The sequence below is a fragment of the Myiozetetes cayanensis genome, unplaced genomic scaffold (genome assembly GCF_022539395.1).
Source record: "Myiozetetes cayanensis isolate MyiCay16 unplaced genomic scaffold, myiCay2020 scf62, whole genome shotgun sequence".
NCBI classification, from domain to species: domain Eukaryota; kingdom Metazoa; phylum Chordata; class Aves; order Passeriformes; family Tyrannidae; genus Myiozetetes; species Myiozetetes cayanensis.
Window position 1 is genome coordinate 17,930 of NW_026087876.1, and position 18,405 is coordinate 36,334.

General features: G+C 56.2%; 1 protein-coding gene, 1 long non-coding RNA gene and 1 pseudogene across 3 annotated transcripts; all 3 read left to right on the top strand.

Annotated features, from left to right (window-relative positions):
* The first annotated feature begins 218 nt into the window (after positions 1–218).
* LOC126651460 (josephin-2-like) lies at positions 219–4,224 on the top strand. Of its 2 annotated transcripts, XM_050337367.1 has the most exons (4): positions 219–265; positions 924–1,149; positions 2,779–2,973; positions 3,960–4,224. In XM_050337367.1, exons 1-4 carry the CDS (start codon positions 244–246, stop codon positions 4,057–4,059), a joined length of 543 nt encoding a protein of 180 aa, XP_050193324.1. In that variant the 5' UTR covers positions 219–243; the 3' UTR covers positions 4,060–4,224. The 2 variants fall into 2 exon arrangements, 1 of the variants encoding a protein (XP_050193324.1); XR_007631698.1 differs by lacking the exons at positions 219–265; positions 924–1,149 and adding an exon at positions 1,966–2,085.
* Positions 4,225–7,540: 3,316 nt separating this feature from the next.
* On the top strand, positions 7,541–13,088 carry LOC126651464 (uncharacterized). The gene is made up of 2 exons (XR_007631699.1): positions 7,541–7,593; positions 11,160–13,088. It is a non-coding gene; the product is annotated as an uncharacterized LOC126651464 (long non-coding RNA).
* A 1,591-nt stretch (positions 13,089–14,679) lies between these two features.
* Positions 14,680–15,578, top strand: LOC126651466 (C-type lectin domain family 2 member G-like; annotated as a pseudogene).
* The last annotated feature ends 2,827 nt before the right edge of the window (positions 15,579–18,405 follow it).

Genomic DNA, 18,405 nt, shown 5'->3' on the forward strand with positions numbered 1-18,405 from the left:
CAATTCGGGACAATTTGGGGACGTTTTGGCGTCATTAAAACACCCCCAAAGCCTCCGAAATGGCCGCGACCTTCCCATCATGGCGGCGGCCACGGGCCGGGAGTGCCTCCCTCGGCCTCTGATTGGCCGAGACGCCGCGCTGTGGTGGGCTCTGATTGGTGGAAGGAGAAGGCCCGAGGGTTGTGATTGGTCGGGAGGCGCGCAAGGCATGACGGGAGTTGTAGTTCCGGGTCGGAGGCCGCCATGGCGCCCGAGGAGGCGCGGGGTGAGGGGGTTTTTGGGGGGATTTGGGGGATTTTGGGGGGTTGGGGAGTTTTTGGGGGTCGGGGGTCGGGAGGGGCAGGAGGGGCGGGGGGTGCTTAAGAGGGGGAGGGGTATTCCCGAGGGTCTGCGGGGGAGGGGAGGGGTTTGGGAGGGTTTCGCGGGGTGGGGGGGTCTGGGGGATGTCAGGGAGGGTTTGGGGGGTCCTGGAAGGGTTTGGGAGGTCCGGGATGTGACTGGGGAGGTCTGGTGGGTCCTGGAAAGATTTGGGAGGTCCTGGAAAGTTTTGGGGGGTCTTGGGGAGTTTTGGGTGGTCCTGGAAGGATTTGGGGGGTCCTGGAAGGATTTGGGAGGTCCTGGAAGGTTTTGGGTGGTCCTGGAAAATTTTGGGGGTCATGGGGGTGATTAGGGGGATCTTGGAAGGTCCTGGAAGTATCTGGGGGGGTCCTGGAAGATTTTTGGGGGATCAGGATGGTCTGGGAGGGTCTGGGAGGTCCTGGAAGGTTCTGGGGAGTCCTGGAAGGTTTTGGGGGGGTCCTGGAAGGCTTTGGGGGTTCCTGCAAGGATTTGGGGGGGGGTTCTGAGCCCAGTTTTGGGGTGTTTTTTTGTCCCGATCCATGAACTGACCCCCCCTTTCCCCTCTTCCCCTTTATCTCCCCCAGCCCCCTCATTGCCCCCCCCGGGGCAGGAATTGGGGGAGGGTCTCCCCCATCCCCCCAGTGAAGGGGGGGGTCTCCCGGAGCCCCCTTTTTTGGGGGGGGAGGTCCCGGGGGGGTTCCCGGGGTACCACGAGCGGCAGCGCCTCGAGCTCTGCGCTCTCCACGCCCTCAACAACCTCCTGCAGAGACCCTGGATCGGCAAAGACGCCATGGACAGGATCTGCAGGGGGTCAGACCCCAGACCCAATTCGGGGGATTTGGGGGATTTAGGGAGGTTTTGGGGAGGTTTGAGGGGATTTGGCAGGGGTTTGGGGATGGTGGGCGGGGTTTGGGGAGAATTTGAGGGGGATTTGGGGTGAGTTTTGGAGGGATTTGAGGGGTTTGGTGGAATTTGAGGGGGTGGGAGGGATTTGAGGGGGTTTTGGGGGATTTTAGGGAGGTGTTGGGGGAGTTTTGGGGATTTTAGGGGTTTAGGGATGGTGGGAGGGGGCTGAGGGGGAGTTTAGGGTGGATTTTAGGGGGTTGGGGAGTTTTGGAGGGTTTGGGGGAGTTTTGGGGGTTTGAGGGGTGGGAGGGGATTGGGGTAGTTTTGGGGCGATTTGGGGGTTTTGAGGGGATTTTGGGGGGTTTTGAGGGGATTTGGGGAGTTTGGGGGATTTGAGGGGTTTTGAGGGGAGTTTTGGGGGGATTTGAGTGGGGGTTGAGAGTGGTGGGAGGGGTTTCGGGGGTTGGGGGTTTTGGGGGAGGTTTGAGGGGATTTTGGGGAGATTTGAGGGAGTTTGGGGGTGGTGGAAGGGGTTTGGGGGAGATTTGAGGGGGCTTTGGAGGGATTTTGGGGGTTTGAGGGGGATTTGGGGAAGTTTTGGGGGGATTTGGGGGAGTTTTGGGAGAATTTGAGAGGGTTTAGGGAGCGGTCCTGGGGGCTCTTTGGGGGGGCTTAGGCAAAGGAGTTTGAGAACCCAGCTTTGGGCTGAGGGGTTTTGAGGGCGGTTTCTGTGGAATTTGGGGAGGGGTCTGACCGCAGGACCCTCCCCACCCCAGCCTGTCCCCCACTCGCGGCTCAACCCCACCGGAGCCCCCTCGGGACGGGAAACTACGACGTGAACGCCGTCATGGCCGCCCTGGGCACCCTGGGGCTGGCGGCCGTCTGGTAGGACAGGAGACGGTGGGACCCTCCCCAAATTAGCGACACACCCCGGGACCCCCCAATTCAGGGGAAACCCCTGGTTTGGGGAATCCACCCCAGAGACCCCCGACCCTAATTCGGGATCCACCTTCCGGGGCTGTTTGGTGGGACAAGAGAGGGTGGGACCCCTCCCCAAATTAGGGATAGACCCTCCGGGACCCCCAATTCCAGGAAGCCCCCAGAACCCCCAATTTGGGAACCCACCCCAGAGACCCCCGACCCCATTTCGGGACCCCCCGAACCTCCACCTTGCCCTGGGGTCTGGTGGGATAAGAGAGGGTGGGACCCCTCCCCAAATTAGGGACAAAACCCCCGGGATCCCCCCAATTCGGGGAAGCCCCCTGGGACCCCCCTAATATGGGAAATCCACCCTCAGAGACCCCTGACCTAATTCGGGATCCACCTTCCCTGGGGACTGGGGGATAAGAGAGGGTGGGACCCTCCCTAAATTCGGGACAGACCCCCGGGACCACTCCCCAAATTCGGTGGAGGGGTCCCCCACCCCGTGTGACCTCCCAAACCCCCTGACCCCCAAAGCCCCCCGACCCCTCTAACCCCCCCGTGCTGGGTTTGCTCCTCAGTGTCCCCTTTCGGGTGACAATCGGGGGGGTGGTCCCTGACCCCACCCGTGACCCCGTGTGACCCCCCTGTCACCTTTTGTCACCCCCCCAGCCCCCTGGAGCGCCTGTGCCTGTCCCCGGTGCTGGGACTGCTCCTCAATGTCCCCTCCCGGGTGACAATTGGGGGGTGGTCGCTGCCCCTGAGCCGCCCCCACTGGGTGGGGGTCCGGCAATGGGGGGGCACCTTCTACAACCTGGACTCCAAACTGGCCAGACCCCTCCCCATCGGGGGGGAGGAGCAGCTCAGGTGGGAAAGGGGGGGAAAAGGGGAAAAAATGGGGGAAATGGGGAAAAAAAGGAGGGGGGGAGTTGATAAAAAAATGGGGGAAATGAGGGAAAAACGGGGGAATGGGAAATAAAGGGGGAAATTGGGGAAATGGAAAAATAGGGGAAATGGGGGAAAATGGAAAAATTGGGGGAAAATGGGGGAAATGTGGGGGGAAATGGGGAAAAGTTGGGAGAATGGGGGAAAATGGGGAAAATTGGGGGAAATGGGAAAAAAGGGGGGGAATGGGGAAAAAAACGGGAAAATGGGGGATGGGGAAGAAATGGGGGAAAATTGGGGGGAAGGGGAGAAAAAGGGGGAGAAATTGGGAAAAAGGGGGGGAAATTGGGAGGAAAAATGGGGGGAATGGAGGAGAAATGGGAAATTGGAAAAAAATGGGGGGAAATGGGGAAAAATTGGGGGGAAAACGGAGAAATGGGGAGGGATGGGCGATATGGGGGGAATGGAGGGAAATGGGGAAAAGCGGGGGAAATGGGGGAGAAAAGGGGGGAAATGGGAAAATACAGTGGGAAAATGGGGGAAATATGGGGGGAAAATGGGGAGATGGGGAAAAATGGTGAGAAATGGGGGAAAAATTGGGATGGGGGAAATGGGAATGGGGGAAAAAAGAGGGAAATGGGGGGAAAATAGAAGGATATGGGGGGAACGGGGAAAATTTTGGGGGGAAAATGGGGCAGAAATGGGGAAAAAGAATGGAAATGGGAAATGAGGGGGGAAAAAAGAGGGGAATTGAGAAAAATGGAGGAAAAACGGGGGGGATGGGGGGGAAACGGGAAAAAGGGAGGAAATTTGGGGGGAAATGAGGAAAAAACGGGGGAGAAACGGGGCGGAAATGGGGGAAATGTGGAAAATGGGAGGTGGAGTGGGTGGAATGGGTGCCGGGGGTGTCCCTGGCGGTGCCGCGGGTGCCACTCCCGCTGTCCCCGCGGTGTCCCCGCCCCGCTCAGGTCGTTCCTGCGGTCGCTGCTGTCGAGCGGCCTCTCCGAGCTGTTCCTGGTGGTGCCGCGGGACGTGGAGGCGGCGGGGACCTGGCTGAGCCCCGAGTGACGTCAGCGGTGACGTCACCCACGAGCCGGTTTTTGGGGGTGGTTTTATCCCCCCCTCTCCGTGGTGTTTGGTGACGTCATCGAAGCCGCCCGGGGTCATCCCCCCCACCCCCCCCGGGCCCAAATTAACACTCCACCCCAACAAATAAATTGATTACAAATGGTGGGTTTTTTAGCCTCGGTTTTGTACCCTCGGAGGAAGAAACACCCCAAAAAAAACTCCCCCGATTTTTTCCCAAAATCCCCCAATTTCGTCCCAAAATCCTTGATTTTCGCATCAGAATCCCCGATTTTCCCCCCCAGGTCCCAAATTTTTCCCCCAAATCCCCGAATTTGGTCACAAAATCCCCAAATTTCATCCCAAAATCCTTGATTTGCACCCCCAAATCCTCGATTTTTATCCCAAAATCCCCAAATTTCGTCCCCAAATCCCCAATTTTCGTCACAAAATCCCCAAATTTCACCCCCAAACCTAGATTTTTATCCCCAAATCCCCGAATTTCGTCCCCAAAATCCCCGAATTTCATCCAAAAATCCTTGATTTTCACATCAGAATCCCCGAATTTCATCCCCAAATCCCCACTTTTCATCCCAAAATCCTTGATTTTCACCCCCAAATCCCCAAATTTCACCCCAAAATCCCTGATTTTCTTTCTAAAATCCACGGATTTCGTCACAAAATCCTTGATTTTAACCCCCAAATCCCCAAATTTCGCCCCCAAATACCCGCATTTCATCCCAAAATATTGATTTTCGCATCAGAATCCGTGATTTTCACCCCTGAATCCCCAATTTTTCCCCCAGATCCCAAATTTTTCCCCCCAAACCCCCGAATTTCGTCCCCAAACACCCAAATTTCACCCCCAAATCCCTGAATTTTGTTGCAAAATCCCAAAATTTCGTCCCCATATCCCCGATTTTTATCCCCAAAATCCTTGATTTTCACCACGAAATCCCGTTTTCATTCCCAAATCTCAGCCCCAAATCCCCGAATTTTGTCCCCAAACCCCGAATTTCGTCCCAAAATCCTTGATTTTTGCATCAGAATCCCCTATTTCCCCCCTCCAGATCCCAAATTTTTGCCCCAAATCCCCGATTCTTATCCCAAACCCCCGAATTTTGCCCCCAAATCCTCGAATTTCATCCAAAAATCCATGATTTTCACATCAGAATCCCTGAATTTCGTCCCCAAATCCTTGATTTTCACCCCCAAATCCTTGATTTTCACACCAAAATCCCCAATTTTCATCCCGAAATCCCTGAATTTTGTCCCCAAATCCTCAATTTTCAACCCAAAATTTCGCCACCCCAAAATAACCCAAATTCCCCCCAAGATCCATCGATTTAAGCCCAAACCCTCCACCCCCCCCTTGTGCCCCCAAAACCTCCCCGGGATCCCAAAACTCCCCCAAAAATAGGGGGGTTGGCACCCTGAAAATGGGGTTTGGGATCCCAGAAATGGGAATTGGGACGCCAAAAATGGGACTTGAGACCCTAAAAATGGGAGTTGGGATAAAGAAAATGGGATTTGGTACCCCAAAACCGGGATTTGGGACCCTGAAAATGGGGTTTGGGATCCCAGAAACGGGAATTGGGATGCCAAAAATGGGATTTGGAACCCTAAAAACGAGATTTGGGACCCCAAAAATGGGGTTTGGGATAAAAAAACGGGGCTTGGGATCTTAAAAATGGGGTTTAGGACCCCAAAAACGGGGGGGACCCCAAAAAATAGGGGATTTGTGATCCAAAAGTGGGGATGGGACCCCAAAAATGGGGATTTGGGACCCCAAAAAATGGGGATTTGGGACCCAAAAATGTGGGTTTGGGGAACCAAAAAATGGGGTTTGAGACCCTAAAAATGAGATTTAGGATCCAAAAATGGGGTTTTGGGACCCAAAAATGGGGCTTGGGACCCTAAAAATGTGGGTTTGGGAAACCAAAAAATGGGGTTGGGAGCCTAAAATGGGGATTTGGGACCCAAGAAACGGGATTTGAGACCCCAAAAATGGGGTTTGGGATAAAAAAATGGGGCTTGGGACCCTAAAAATGGGGTTTAGGACCCCCAAAACGGGGGGGGACCCCAAAAATAGGGGATTTGCGATTGAGGGGTTAATTAAGGGGGTCTCTAATTGGGGGGTTATTTTAGGGGGTCTTTAATTGGGAGTTAATTGGGGGGGTTGATTGGGGGTTAATTAAAGGGGAGGTTTAATTGAGGGGTCTCGGGTTTGGGGGATCTCGGGGGGTCCCGGTGGGGTCTCGAGGGGGTGAATTTGGGAGGGAGGGGGAGGGGCGGAGGCGGTGCAAGACGCCCCGAGTCGCCGCAAGACGGCGCTAAGGGGCGGCCACGCCCCCGGGCCCAAGCCACGCCCCAAGGCCACGCCCCTTCATGGCAAACCACGCCCTCTGCCACAAAGCCCCTCCCTCGGCGTGAAGCCCCGCCCCTTTTAAAGCCACTCCTTCGAGGCTCCGCCCCTCTGCACTTCCCCTGCCCCTTCCAAAGCCACGCCCCTTCTGTGAGCCCCATTCCCTAACCCCGCCCCATCTCTGGTCCCGCCCCCATCACAAGCCACGCCCGCTCCGGGAAGCCACGCGCCTTCCCCAAAGCACGCGCCCGCCCAGAGCCCTTCATTAATATTAATGAGGGGGCGGGGTCAAACGCGGACCGGCTGTATCGGTGGTGCGACAGCTCATGAATATTAATGCCCGGCGCGTTCCGCCGGGTGACGTCATTAATTACGGGGGGGGGGGCCTTGTCAAGGGCTCTCATTAAGATTAATATCAACGCGGAGAGGGGGTTGCTCAATAATATTCATGAGCCGAGGGGCGCATCCAATGTTAATTAGGAAATCATCAGGAAATTCACAAACGTCATTAACAGCTTATTAATATTCATGAACTCTTTTCTCTTCATTGCCATAAATGAGGGCGTGGCTGCCAGCGATCGGCGCCTCATTAATATGCACGAGGGGCGGACCCGCCTTACCCACCGTTGCTTCATTAATATTCATGAGGGGGCGTGTCCCTGAAGGGGGAGGGGCGGATCTCCAGAGACCCCTCTGGGGCCCCCACAGACGCTCCTGCCGCGGGGGAGTGGCCAAGGTGGGAGTGGGCGTGGTCTCCGTAGTGGGCGGGGGCAGCTATTGGGCGTGGCGTGTGATGGGCGTGGCTGTGGGCATGGGCAGTATCCCTCCTTATCAGCAGGTGGGCGTGGCCAGTGAATGTGGGGCGTGGTCTACTGGTTATGGGCGTGGACTACATCAGTGGGCGTGGCACGGACGCGAACCCGCCCTCATCCCTTCCCCCACGCGCCGTCGATGGGCGTGGCCTCATTTCCATACCGGTCACACTGTGGGCGTGGCTTGGTCCCTCCCGTACCGGGTGGGCGTGTCCCGCGGGCGAGTGGGCGTGGCCCTGTCGCGCGTGGGCGTGGCCCGCAGGAGCGGCCGCTCCGTCCGTTCCCTTCGGCCTCGGCTTTTTTTTTCGGGGGCGGGGTTTGTTTTCGTGGCCTCCCCCGCCGGTCCCGCAGCCCCGGCAGGTACCGTACGCGTGGTCGCGTGGTTGGGGAAGGGGCGGAGGGCGAGGGGTTTTTGGGGGTTGGGGAATGGGGGGTGGTCGATGCGGTTTTGGCGAGGGGAGGTGAAATTTTGGGGGCGATCCGGGTTCTTTTGGGGGAGGTATTTTGGGAGTGGGTGGGGGAGGTGCCGTTTTGGGGGGTGGTCGCGGCGTTTTGGGGGCGATGTGGGCTTTGGGGGTGGGGGAGGTCTGATTTTTAAGGGGCGGTGTCCGTGAGATTTTGGGGGCGAGGGTGGGGGATGTATTTTATGAAGCTCCGGTGGAATTTTGGGTGGAGTCGCTGTGATTTTGGAGGGTGGTCGGTGCATTTTTAGAGGCGGGGTCGCTGCGATTTGGGGGGTGGATTTTTTGTGGCAGTGGGGCCGGGGGCGGGGGAGGGGCGGAACGGGGCCGTTTTTGGGGAGGGGGAGGTTTTGGGATGGGGGCGGGGGAAGGGGGGCGTGGGGAGGGGTCGTGGGAGGGGTCGCGCGATGCGCCAGAGAGAGAGACACGTGGGTGGAGGGAAGGGGGGTGGGAAAAGAGGGGGAGTCGTGAAATTTAGGGGGAGACACGTGGAGTGGGGGGGTAAAGGGGGTTAAATGGGGGCGGGGGTCGTGGGAAGGGAGGGGTTAAATTGGGGGTCGTGAAAATGGGAAAGGGTCGTGAACATTGGGGGATGGGCGAGGGGGTCCGGACACGTGGAATTTGGGGGAAGGGGTCGGGGGTTGGTGGGGTCGTTTTAGGGGTCTGTCAAGGGAGGGGTCGAAAAGGGGTCGTTTAGTGGGGGCGTTTTTGGGGGGTCCTGAGGGGGAGGGTCGTGCAAGGAAATGGAGGGGGAAAAGGGGTCGTTAAAGGGGTCATTTAAGGGGTCTTTAAAGGGGAGTGATTTAGGGGCTTTTAAAGGGGCGTCGTTTTAGGGGTCGTTTGGGGAGTCTTTAAAGGGGGGCTGATTTAGGAGGTCTTTAAAGGGGGTTGTTCAAGGGGTCTTTAAAGGGGGAGTAATTTTATGGGGTACGTTAAAGGGGTCTCTAAAGGGGGTGATTTAGGGGTCGTTTGGGGGTCTCTAAAGGGGACTCGGGGTCTTTAAAAGGGGGTCATTTAAGGGGTCTTTAAAAGGGGTATGATTTAGAGGGGCATTAAAGGGGGTCATTTTAGGGGTCTTTAAAGGGAGGCTGATTTAGGGGCGTTAAGGTGGGGGTCCATCAAGGGGGAGGGGTCGTGTAATCCACATGCACGGGTGGGGAGGGGTCCAAACTCACCTCCTCCCCGCGACCCCCGAAGGGTGGGGAGGGTCGTGTGGTCCAAGCTCCGCCCCCTCCCCTCCACGTGTCCTTCACGAACCCCTCCCAAATTTGGGGCCTCGTGGGGAGGCTGGGTGGGTGGGGAAGGAAGGGGAGAGGGGCGTTGCACACGCGTGCAAAGTGGGACACGCGAGGGCCCCCGGCCTGGCCTCGTTCGGCCCCGTTTGGCCTCATTTTGGGGCTCCTCCCCCCGTCGTGGGGCAAGTGGGCGTGGCCTGGGCGCGAGGTTTTTGGAGGGGTTAGGAGGGATTTGGGGAGTTTGGGGGATTTAGGGGGTTGGGGGATTTGAGGGGGTCGGGAGGATTTGGAGGGTTTGGGGGAGGTTTGGGGGCTTTGGGAGATTTGGGGGATTTGGGGGTTGAAGGAGTGGGGGGATTGGGAGGATTTTAGGGAGTTTGGGGGTTTTGGGGGTCATGGTGACAGTGGGGGGTCTCGGTGACACGTGGGGGATTTGGGGAGTTTGGGGGATTTGGGGAGTTTTGGGGGATTTGGGGAGTTTTGGGGGGTCACGGTGACATTGGGGGGGTTGTGGTGACACTTGGGGGGGGGGGGTCCAGTGTCATTTTTGGGCTCTCAATGTCCTATTTTGTGGTCCCAGTGTCCCATTTGGGGGTCCTAATGTCCCATTTTGGGGTCCCAGTCAGCTTTTGGGGTCCCAGTGTCACCCCCAGTGTCACCTTTGGGCTCTCAATGTCGCCTTTAGGGTCTCCCACTGCCCCATTTTTGGGCTCCCAATGTCACATTTTGGGTCCCAGTGTCCCATTTTGGGGTCTCAGTGTCACCTTCGGGCTCCCAATGCCCCATTTTGGGTCCCTTTGTCACCCCCAGTGCCACTTTTGGGGTCCCAATGTCCCATTTTGGGGTCCCCCTGCCCCATTTTGGGGTCTCTGTGTCACATTTTGGGGTCCCCCTGTCACCTTTAGGCTCCCAGTGTCACGTTTGGGGGTCCCACCGCCCCATTTTGGGGGTCTCAATGTCCCATTTTGGGGTCCCAGTGTCCCATTTTGGGGTCTTTGTCACATTTTGGGTCCCAGTGTCCCATTTTGGGGGTCCCAATGTCCCATTTTGTGTCCCCCCCCCCCCCCATTTTGGGTCCCCCCCTGCAAATTCCTGGCCCGAAATAGCCGGACTGGGACACGGTGGGGGGGGGGGATTTGGGGGAGTCTTGGTGGCATTTTGGGGAATCTTGGTTGGATTTTGGGGGGTTTCAAGGGGGTTTTGAGGGGCCTCAAGGAGTTTATGAGGGGTTTTAAGGGGGATTTTGGGGTCTAGGGAGATATTTGGGGGTCTCAGGGGGTTTTGGAGGGTGTTGGGGGTTTTGGGGGGTCTTGGTGGCATTTTGGGGGGCCTTGGTTGGATTTTGGGGGGTCTTGAGGGGTTCTTGGGTGGGTTTTGGTTGGATTTTGAGGGGTCTTGGTTGGATTTTGGGGGCTCTTGAGGGGTTTTGGAGGTTCATGGGGTTTTGGGGACTTTTGGGGATCTCAGGGGGATTTTGGGGCTCTCGGGAGGGTGAGGGGTCTTGGTTGGATTTTGGGGGCTCTAAGGGGGTTTGGTGGCTTTTGGGGAAACCTGAAAAAAAACCAAACCTGAAACCCTCTGACCTGGGAACAGCCCCCCGACCCCTTGGGACACCCACGACCCCTGGGAACCCCTCAGAACCCCCCTCACCGCTGGGACCCCGCAACCCCTGGGACCCTCCCTCAACCCCTGGGGATGACCCAACCCTTGGGGAACCCCCAAATCCCTGGGACCCCTCGGGACCCCTTGACCCTTGGGAAACCCCTCGAGACCCCCTGACCCCTGGGAAAAGTCCAATCCTTGGGGACACCCCCAATCCCTGGGACCCCCACCACAATCCCTGAAAGCCCCTGGGACCCTCCCCAACTCCCCCTGAGACCCCTCCCAACCCCTGGGAATGATCCAACCCTTGGGGACCCCTGAACCCCCTCCATGTCCCCCCATCCCCAGAGACCTCCGACCCTCCCCTGACCCCCTGTGTCCCCCCAGAGACCCCTGACCTCCCTTGTGTCCCCCTGGCTCCCCCTAGAGACCCCCTGTGTCCCCCCACTCCCCACGGGTGACCCTGATCCTCAGTGTCCCCCCAGAGACCCCCTGACCATGGTTGCCCAGCATGAGGGTCCCGGGAGGTCGAGATCATCCACCTGACCCCCTGACCCCTCCCCAGAGACCCCTGACCCCCTGTGTCCCCCACTCCCCACGGGTGACAGAGACCCCCATGTCCCTGCAGAGACCCCCCTAACTCTGGCTGCCCAGCGTGAGAACTCCTCCTCTACAACCACGCCCACATCGGAGCAGCTGACGAGAATGGATGGCAGGAGATCCACCAGGTGTGTGTGACACTGTCACTGTGTCACCCCACTGTCACCCTGTCACCCCATTGTCACCCTGTCACCCCATTGTCACTGTGTCACTGTGTCACCCTGTGACCCCATCACCCCACCATCCCCTCCCCCACTGTCACATCGGCACCGCCCACGGGAACGGATGGCAGGAGATCCACCAGGTGACAGGGACAGTGACACTGTGTCACCCTGTCACCCTGTCACATCATCATCCTGTCACTGTGTCACCCCACCATCCCCTCCCCCCCGTCACATCGGCACTGCCCACGGGAACAGATGGCAGGAGATCCACCAGGTGACAGGGACAGGGACACTCCTGCTGTCCCCACATCCCCTGCTGTCCCCCTGTCCCTGCTGATGTTCCCATGTCCCCTGATGTCCCCAGGCTGCCAGCCCATATCCCCTGCTGTCCCCATGTCCCCTGCTGTCCCCACGTCCATTGTCTCAGCAACTTGCACAACTGCAAGGTATTTTCAGTCCCAGTCCCCGCTCCAGGTCACCCTCCAAAGTGCTGGAGAGCCCTTCAGACCCACCTGAGCCCACCCCCCGGGCTGCCCACCCCTGTGCAGGTGTAAGAGATTGTTCCACCTCTGAACTCCTGCTTTTGCATTGGCCGCTGCAATGAACAAGTGGTGATGAGCGCTCTGCCGAGGCGCGGGAGGTGTTAATGGGACAATTAGGCACCTTGGACAAGGCTTCTTCGAAACCCTTTCAAGTTGCACAAGCGGCAATTAACCACTTCACGCTAACGAAGCTATTTCCGCAGCTGAGGGTAAGTTTTGCAGGAGCCTCCCCGAGCCCAGAGACCGAACTAAAGGGCGGACACCGCCTTTGGCCTTGGCGGGGCTGCCTGCATCCACCTGGGGGACGTTTTGGTCTGCTTGAGGAACCCCTGGAGAGTCTCCAACAGAAAGTTGGTACATTTTCCCGCCTTGGCAGAGCCAGCCTGCCTGGATACCAGCAGCTTAACCCACTAAAAACACCGTGCAAAGCTCTGCCCGGAGCCAAGCTGGCCGCTGAGCGCCCACCGGGGGGGAGTTTAAGGCAGTGCCCAGCGTTGCCCGAGGTCTGGTCCAGTGCAGGCGGTGTCGCCTGTTATAAGTTAGTATAAGAATTTAGACAACTCAATTCCAAATAAACATTGATAAATTTATTAAGCAAGCGATAATAAAGCAAAACAGCGCTGGGTGGCCTGGAGGGCAGTGCCCCGCCAAGGCACACCCCGAAATGAAGTCAGTATCTCTTTTTATACACGTTCGTGGTTGTTAAGTGCATGTTAAGTGGTGTCTGGCATTGGCTTTTCGGATGTAAATTTGTTTGTGGCTTGAGTTCGGTGGCTGGGTAAGTGGTCGTCTGGTATTTGTCAGAGATGAAAAGGTGCAGTTCTTATCAGTTGTTTATTGACACTTGCTTGATTAGCAAGCTGTCTGTGAAACTCCTCTTGTTTAATTACAACAAAAAGTTTCTGACTCCCTCATACACATAAGATTTTATGAACAAAGTTAACCCTTCTATTACATCGCCCAGGGTCCCGTGCTGGCTGCCGGCCCCACTGCTCGCTCTGTCCTGCTCGTGTCCCACCTGCCTGCGTCTCCCAGGATCTCTCTTGGATCTAGCCTGCTCACCCCCTGCTTCCCTCCAGCGACCCTTCCCTGTCTGCCTGAGGCTGGCTACACCCGCTTCTCTCACTGGTGCTGGTAACTTTTGCACTTTCCTCTTGTAGCCTTTCCTTTTCCTTATCTCTCTTCTCTCCCCTCCTGCATTTACCATTACTTATTGTTACAAATAAAGCAAATTGCTTGTTTGAGACCTAACAGTTGGAGTTTTGTGCCTTAATCTCGCCTTCGAAGTAATCATCTAAAAGAACTTCGTTGCAGCCTCTGACCAGATTGTAACAGCAGGGCAGCTCGTGGAGCCCCCGGGACAGGGGATGGTGCCTCTGGACCTTCCTCCTGAGGGGCTTCTGCCATCCCTGGGGGGCACAGAGGGGACAGGGGTACTCAACTCCTCCTGCTACGAGCTGATCTTGGACAACATCCCGAGTTCCCAGAGCCTGTACAGGTCCTGCTCCAACCCAGGGCTTTGCCAGGGTGCTCCTGCGCTCCAAAAATAAAAACATAAAAAAGCTAATAATCCCCTTGGGAGCAGGGAGGACACAGTCATTTGGGTTCTTTTGTATAAAAATACAACAGTGTCATAAATATATTTCACAAAAGAAATATATAAGAAAAAGAGAAGGACAGGACAAGAGTAGATAGTGGAAAGGTACCACCACCCCTATATTAGATGAAGAGGTGAAGCTGTGAGTACCCAGCACCAGAGAAGGTCCTTTCTCCATCACCTCTGTGCTAGGTGAGCTTGGGGCTTGTGGAAGAGATACAGCTGCTGATATGAGCAGCTCAGACTCCTGAGATCATGGTCACACAGGTACACACACTCTCCATGGCCATGGATCCTGCAATGAGGAGCAGAGAGAGCCTTGGTACCATGGGAGGACACGTTGTCATTGCCCCTTCCCCTCCAGGCCACACCAGTGCCCACCATCCTCGTCAGGGCCCTGTCTGTCCCCTCTGGGCCAGGCTTCTGTGGAGCTGAAGCTGCTGCCATCTCCCCACCACAGCTGCTCACACAGCCAAGGCCACCACCAAAGCCAGGAGCAGGAGCAGAGCTAGCACCAGGGTGACCACTGGATGGAATGGGAACCTCTTGTCTGGAGCCACTGGTCATGAGGACAGAGCTGTCCTGAGCAGGCCCAGCCCTCAATTCCCCCACCCAACACTGGCTGCCCGGGGAGCACGGCAGGGACCCCCAGCCCAAGTGCCCCTCACTCAGCTGGCAACAGTAGAGCCAAGGGCAGGGACATGGCCAGGGACAGAGTCAGGGACACGGTGAGGGCACACACTGTGGCAGCAGAGCTGCCCAGAGCCAGGGCCAGCGGGGGTGTCAGTATTGGCCACTGACGGGGCCAAGCAGAGCACGAGGCCTCTTCCAGGCACCTGGAACAGCCTCACACTTGCCAGGTTCTGTCCTTGTGGGGTGACACTGTCCTCTTCCTACAGGACACAGGGGTGGCCCTGCATTCACACAGAAGTCTACTGGGTGTCCTTTTATGTGTGTCCCCAGCTGTTGAATTTATCCTGGGGACCTGGGAGCCCCTTTACAACCCCATCAACTGGGGCAGAATCCACTCTCCACCCTTTTCAGTCACCACAGAGCTACAAGTGGCATCCCACTGCTCATGACAAGCCAGATATTGCACCCAAGGCAATATCTTGGAGGCTGATGGCAGCAGTGGGATTTCCCCCTGAACTGAGCTTGCACCCCACTGAGAGCCCCCCAAGTGCTTTGGGCTGTGTTGGAAAATGCTGAAAGCACCTGTGAGGGTAATACGAAAGCTGGGGGATCATGGGGTGCTCTTTGCCTGTCCTACCCACCCTGCCCGGCTGCTTGGAGAGCGGGATCGGCCTTGGGAACAAATGCCTTTACTTCAGGAAGCAGGAATTGGGCTGGAACCAAGAGTAAGCCCTCCTGCCTCTCCTGCTGAGTCCACCTGGACACCATCGACAGTGGGGAGGAGATGGTGAGAGAAATCCCCGAGGAGCCAGCGTGGAATACCTTTTGAGAAGGAGATTTGGGAATTTCCTGAACCAAGATACCTATGATGCTTGCTTTCTCCACCTCCAGCATTTCCTTTTGTGCTGTGGGAGGTCTGTGCACCATTGGATTGGTCTCCAGAGGGAAGGTTCTGGAGCTTGGAAGTGATTCAATGTCCTGTATGTCCTATCTTCTGGAGGTTGTAACCATGGCCTGGGTTGAGCTGGACTGGAGGCTGGATGCAGAAAGACACATGTAGACATAATCTAGTGAGCTGTGAAGCAATCGAACACTGCTTTTCCTGGTTGTGCCAAAGCACTCAGCCACAGCCTGTGGATTTTGGAATATAAATGCTGCTGGGGGGTTGGGGACATCCCCGGATGAGCCCCTGGGACCAAGCACGTGAAAGTACTCCTTCTGAGGAGTGGGAGGCAGTTTGGGCTCTATGTGGGGGGTTTGCTGGGGAGGGTGGTCCCTGCTTCTGCAGCACCCTTAATGTCTCTGGGAATGGGAATCTGTCCCATCCCAGCCGTGTTCTGGGAGCTCTGGCTGTGCTGTTGGTACAGGTTTGACGTCTGGGGCAATGGCCAGTGTACCTACACCAACTCTGACTGGATCAGGTGCTCCCAGAGGAAATTCTCTATCTGCAGCCACTGCAGAGGTGCCCCAGTGGGGTTTGGAAGGATCCAGAAATCCTGAATTCTACCTGAAACTTCCCTCTTGGCAGGGATCTACCACCAGCTTCCATTAACCCTATGGAATGTGGTTTATATTTATTTAAATTTTTTCTTGGAGAAGTGGAAACTCATTCTGGTGACAACAGGGAGTCATGACCAAAGGATCCTTCAGCCTTTCCAATTGCAAGAAGATTTCCAAGGTTGGGAAAACTCTCTGCCATGCTTTGAAGCTCAGTTCTGCTGGGGTTCGTGTCTGGTTTTTGGTGGATTTGGAGGAGTTGGAGGCACAGGAAAGAAATTGAAATGAAGAAACACAACAGAATTGCTTCGAGCGCTTGAGAAAAGATCCCAACCTTGGCCAGGAGCTCCTGAACCACTCTTCACTCTGAGATTTGGCATCCTGGTGAATCATCTAACACCGGGTCCATCCAAAACCTGATGAGCACAGTGATGGCAGCATGCCCTTGGACACTGAGGGTTCGGACCTGGCTCCCTGCCAAATGCCCCCTTCCCCCTCCCTTCTTCCCTTACGGCAAAGCAAAAAAAAACAATAAAAATTGAAGAATCCGAAGTCAATCTAGTTATATAAAAATATATTTTCCGTGTATTACAGTTATATGCAATGAAAATGCTATGTACACAGCAAAGGGAATCCAAGCACCTCCCGAAGGGAAAGGGCAAAAAGGGGCAAAAAGGCACACAGAACGGATATACACAATCAAACCCAAGAACCAGCTAAATAAAGAATTAGCAAAACAAATCTCACCCTGTCCCTCAGAGACACAAGATCGCCAGACATGGCCAGCACTCTCCAACCTCCCGCGTGGCAGAGCAGAGGTCACTGCAGGGCCTCAGGCTCCAGGTAAGCGAGGCCAACACAAGGACTCACTGCTCCCAAACCTCACCAGAAGAGAGTGAGGTCTCTAATCTCCACTTATTTATACTCTGGTTTACGTAAAAATCGTATGGAATACTGGGTACATGGCCACTTCCTTGGTTACAAGCTGGTTACCAGGAAGGCCTAGACCAAAACCATCACAGACACTGCCATTCCAGCCACGACATTTATCTCTTTGAGTGTTTTCCCCCCAAAATCTAAACTGGATCAGCAGTTCCCAGCTCAGCTGTGGCATGAGAATGTTCCACCCATTTGCCTCTTGCCCCAGCTCTGGTGGGGATGGAGAAGTGTTGGGGGATCCCAACTGCCTTTTCCTCCTCTCCCTGTTTAGCAGTCTTGGCACCTTTTGTGTGGGAGCCATCCCTGAATTAACTCTGTTTTGGGAGCTGGGCTCAGGAGGTGAGAGTGATCTCAGGAGCTCACCACCAAAATTTGGAGCCCAGTTCCCCAGCCAGTATCAGAGCTGAGGCAGTCCCTGCCCAGTTGTGTAAGGGAAGAAATTGTCTTGATAAGAAGCACCATCCCACCTCGCTTCTTATCGGCCTCTTCCCTTATCTGGCTCAAAACTCAGCTTCTCGCTAATCAAAGATTGCTTGAGCCATTGACCATTAACCTTTCAGTCTCACAGGGGGAACCCTCAGGACTGCCAACAGCCTGGAGAGGGGGTGCGCTGGGGAGGGCTGGAGCCTGGAGAGGGGGAACCCCTGGGACCCACAGCAGCTGAGGTGGGGGGAGCCCAGTGACCCTGAAATGTGGGGCCTGTAGAGGGGCGACCCCAGAGAGGGGGGAACCTCGGGACTGCTGGCAGCCCAGAGAGGAGGGGAGCACAAAGAGAGGGGAACACTGAGAAGAGGGACCCCCAGGACTCCTATTACAGCTCACTGACTGGGGACATGATGTTCATTATAAATTCCCATCAGGCTGAAAAAAGGCACTGGACACATGTTAGGAACTCTTTATGTTTTATTGTACCCAACACTTCCATGGGTTCTCAGCTTCCCCCACAAACCCCTCCAAGGCGCTGGCTCACAAGGCCCAGCACAGCTCCACAATCTTCTCTTCTTCAGCATCCACCAATCCTGTGTGACCCAGAGACTTTGGGTAAATGTAACTCATATCGTATTCAAATTAAATAAATGAACCTACAGCAGGTTTTTTTTGGTCTGAGATCCATCCTCAGCAGAGTAGGAATGAATAGGAAATGGGAACAGCTTTGTGACTGCACCAGCTTTGGGATGGGCCCTTTGCCTGCATCAGTAAGAGCTCTTGAGGACCACAAGGGCTTTCGTGCTGCCCTGGGGAGATGGGATGGCAGAGAGGGGCTGCAGAGCTCTCAGGATCTTCTGGAGAGGAGAGCAGGGCACACCTTTTCCTTTTGCCAATCACATTCACCCATTCAGTCCTCTCTGAGCTCCAGCTGCTGCTGTGCCCTTGAGAGGGGCTGGGTCACTGCCCAGAGCACCCTACCCTGGGCAAGGCTGTGGGGCCAGACCCGCCTGGGCTGTGCTAGGGAGAGGCCCTTGGTGGTGGAAGAGAGCTTAGGGGATGTGGGGGAGCTTGGAGGGAGCTGGGCTGGGCTGGAAAGGACCTAGAAGAGAAAACCAGCAGTGTGTATCTCACACTGTGTGACCGTGCAGGGGGAGGACTCATACCAGGGGGGGTGTGGTGCAGAGCCAGGGCCTGTGGAAGGTATCAAATATTTGAAACTCCCAGAGAGAGGAGGCTGATCTGTGCCCTTGGTGGCATGAACAGAGCAGGAAGGTGGCCCAGGACAGTTGTCCCCCCTCCAGCCTCTCTCCACAGCCATTCCCAGCACTGGCTTCTCAGCCCAGGGTTACGGGTGAGTTTTGCTGTGCCTGCCTCCATCATCCTGTTGGGCTCAAGGCGTGTTCCAGGGCCATGGCCAGCCCTGCCTGGCCTCTCTCCCAGCCCAGAGCAGAGCCTGGAGCAGGACTCTCTATG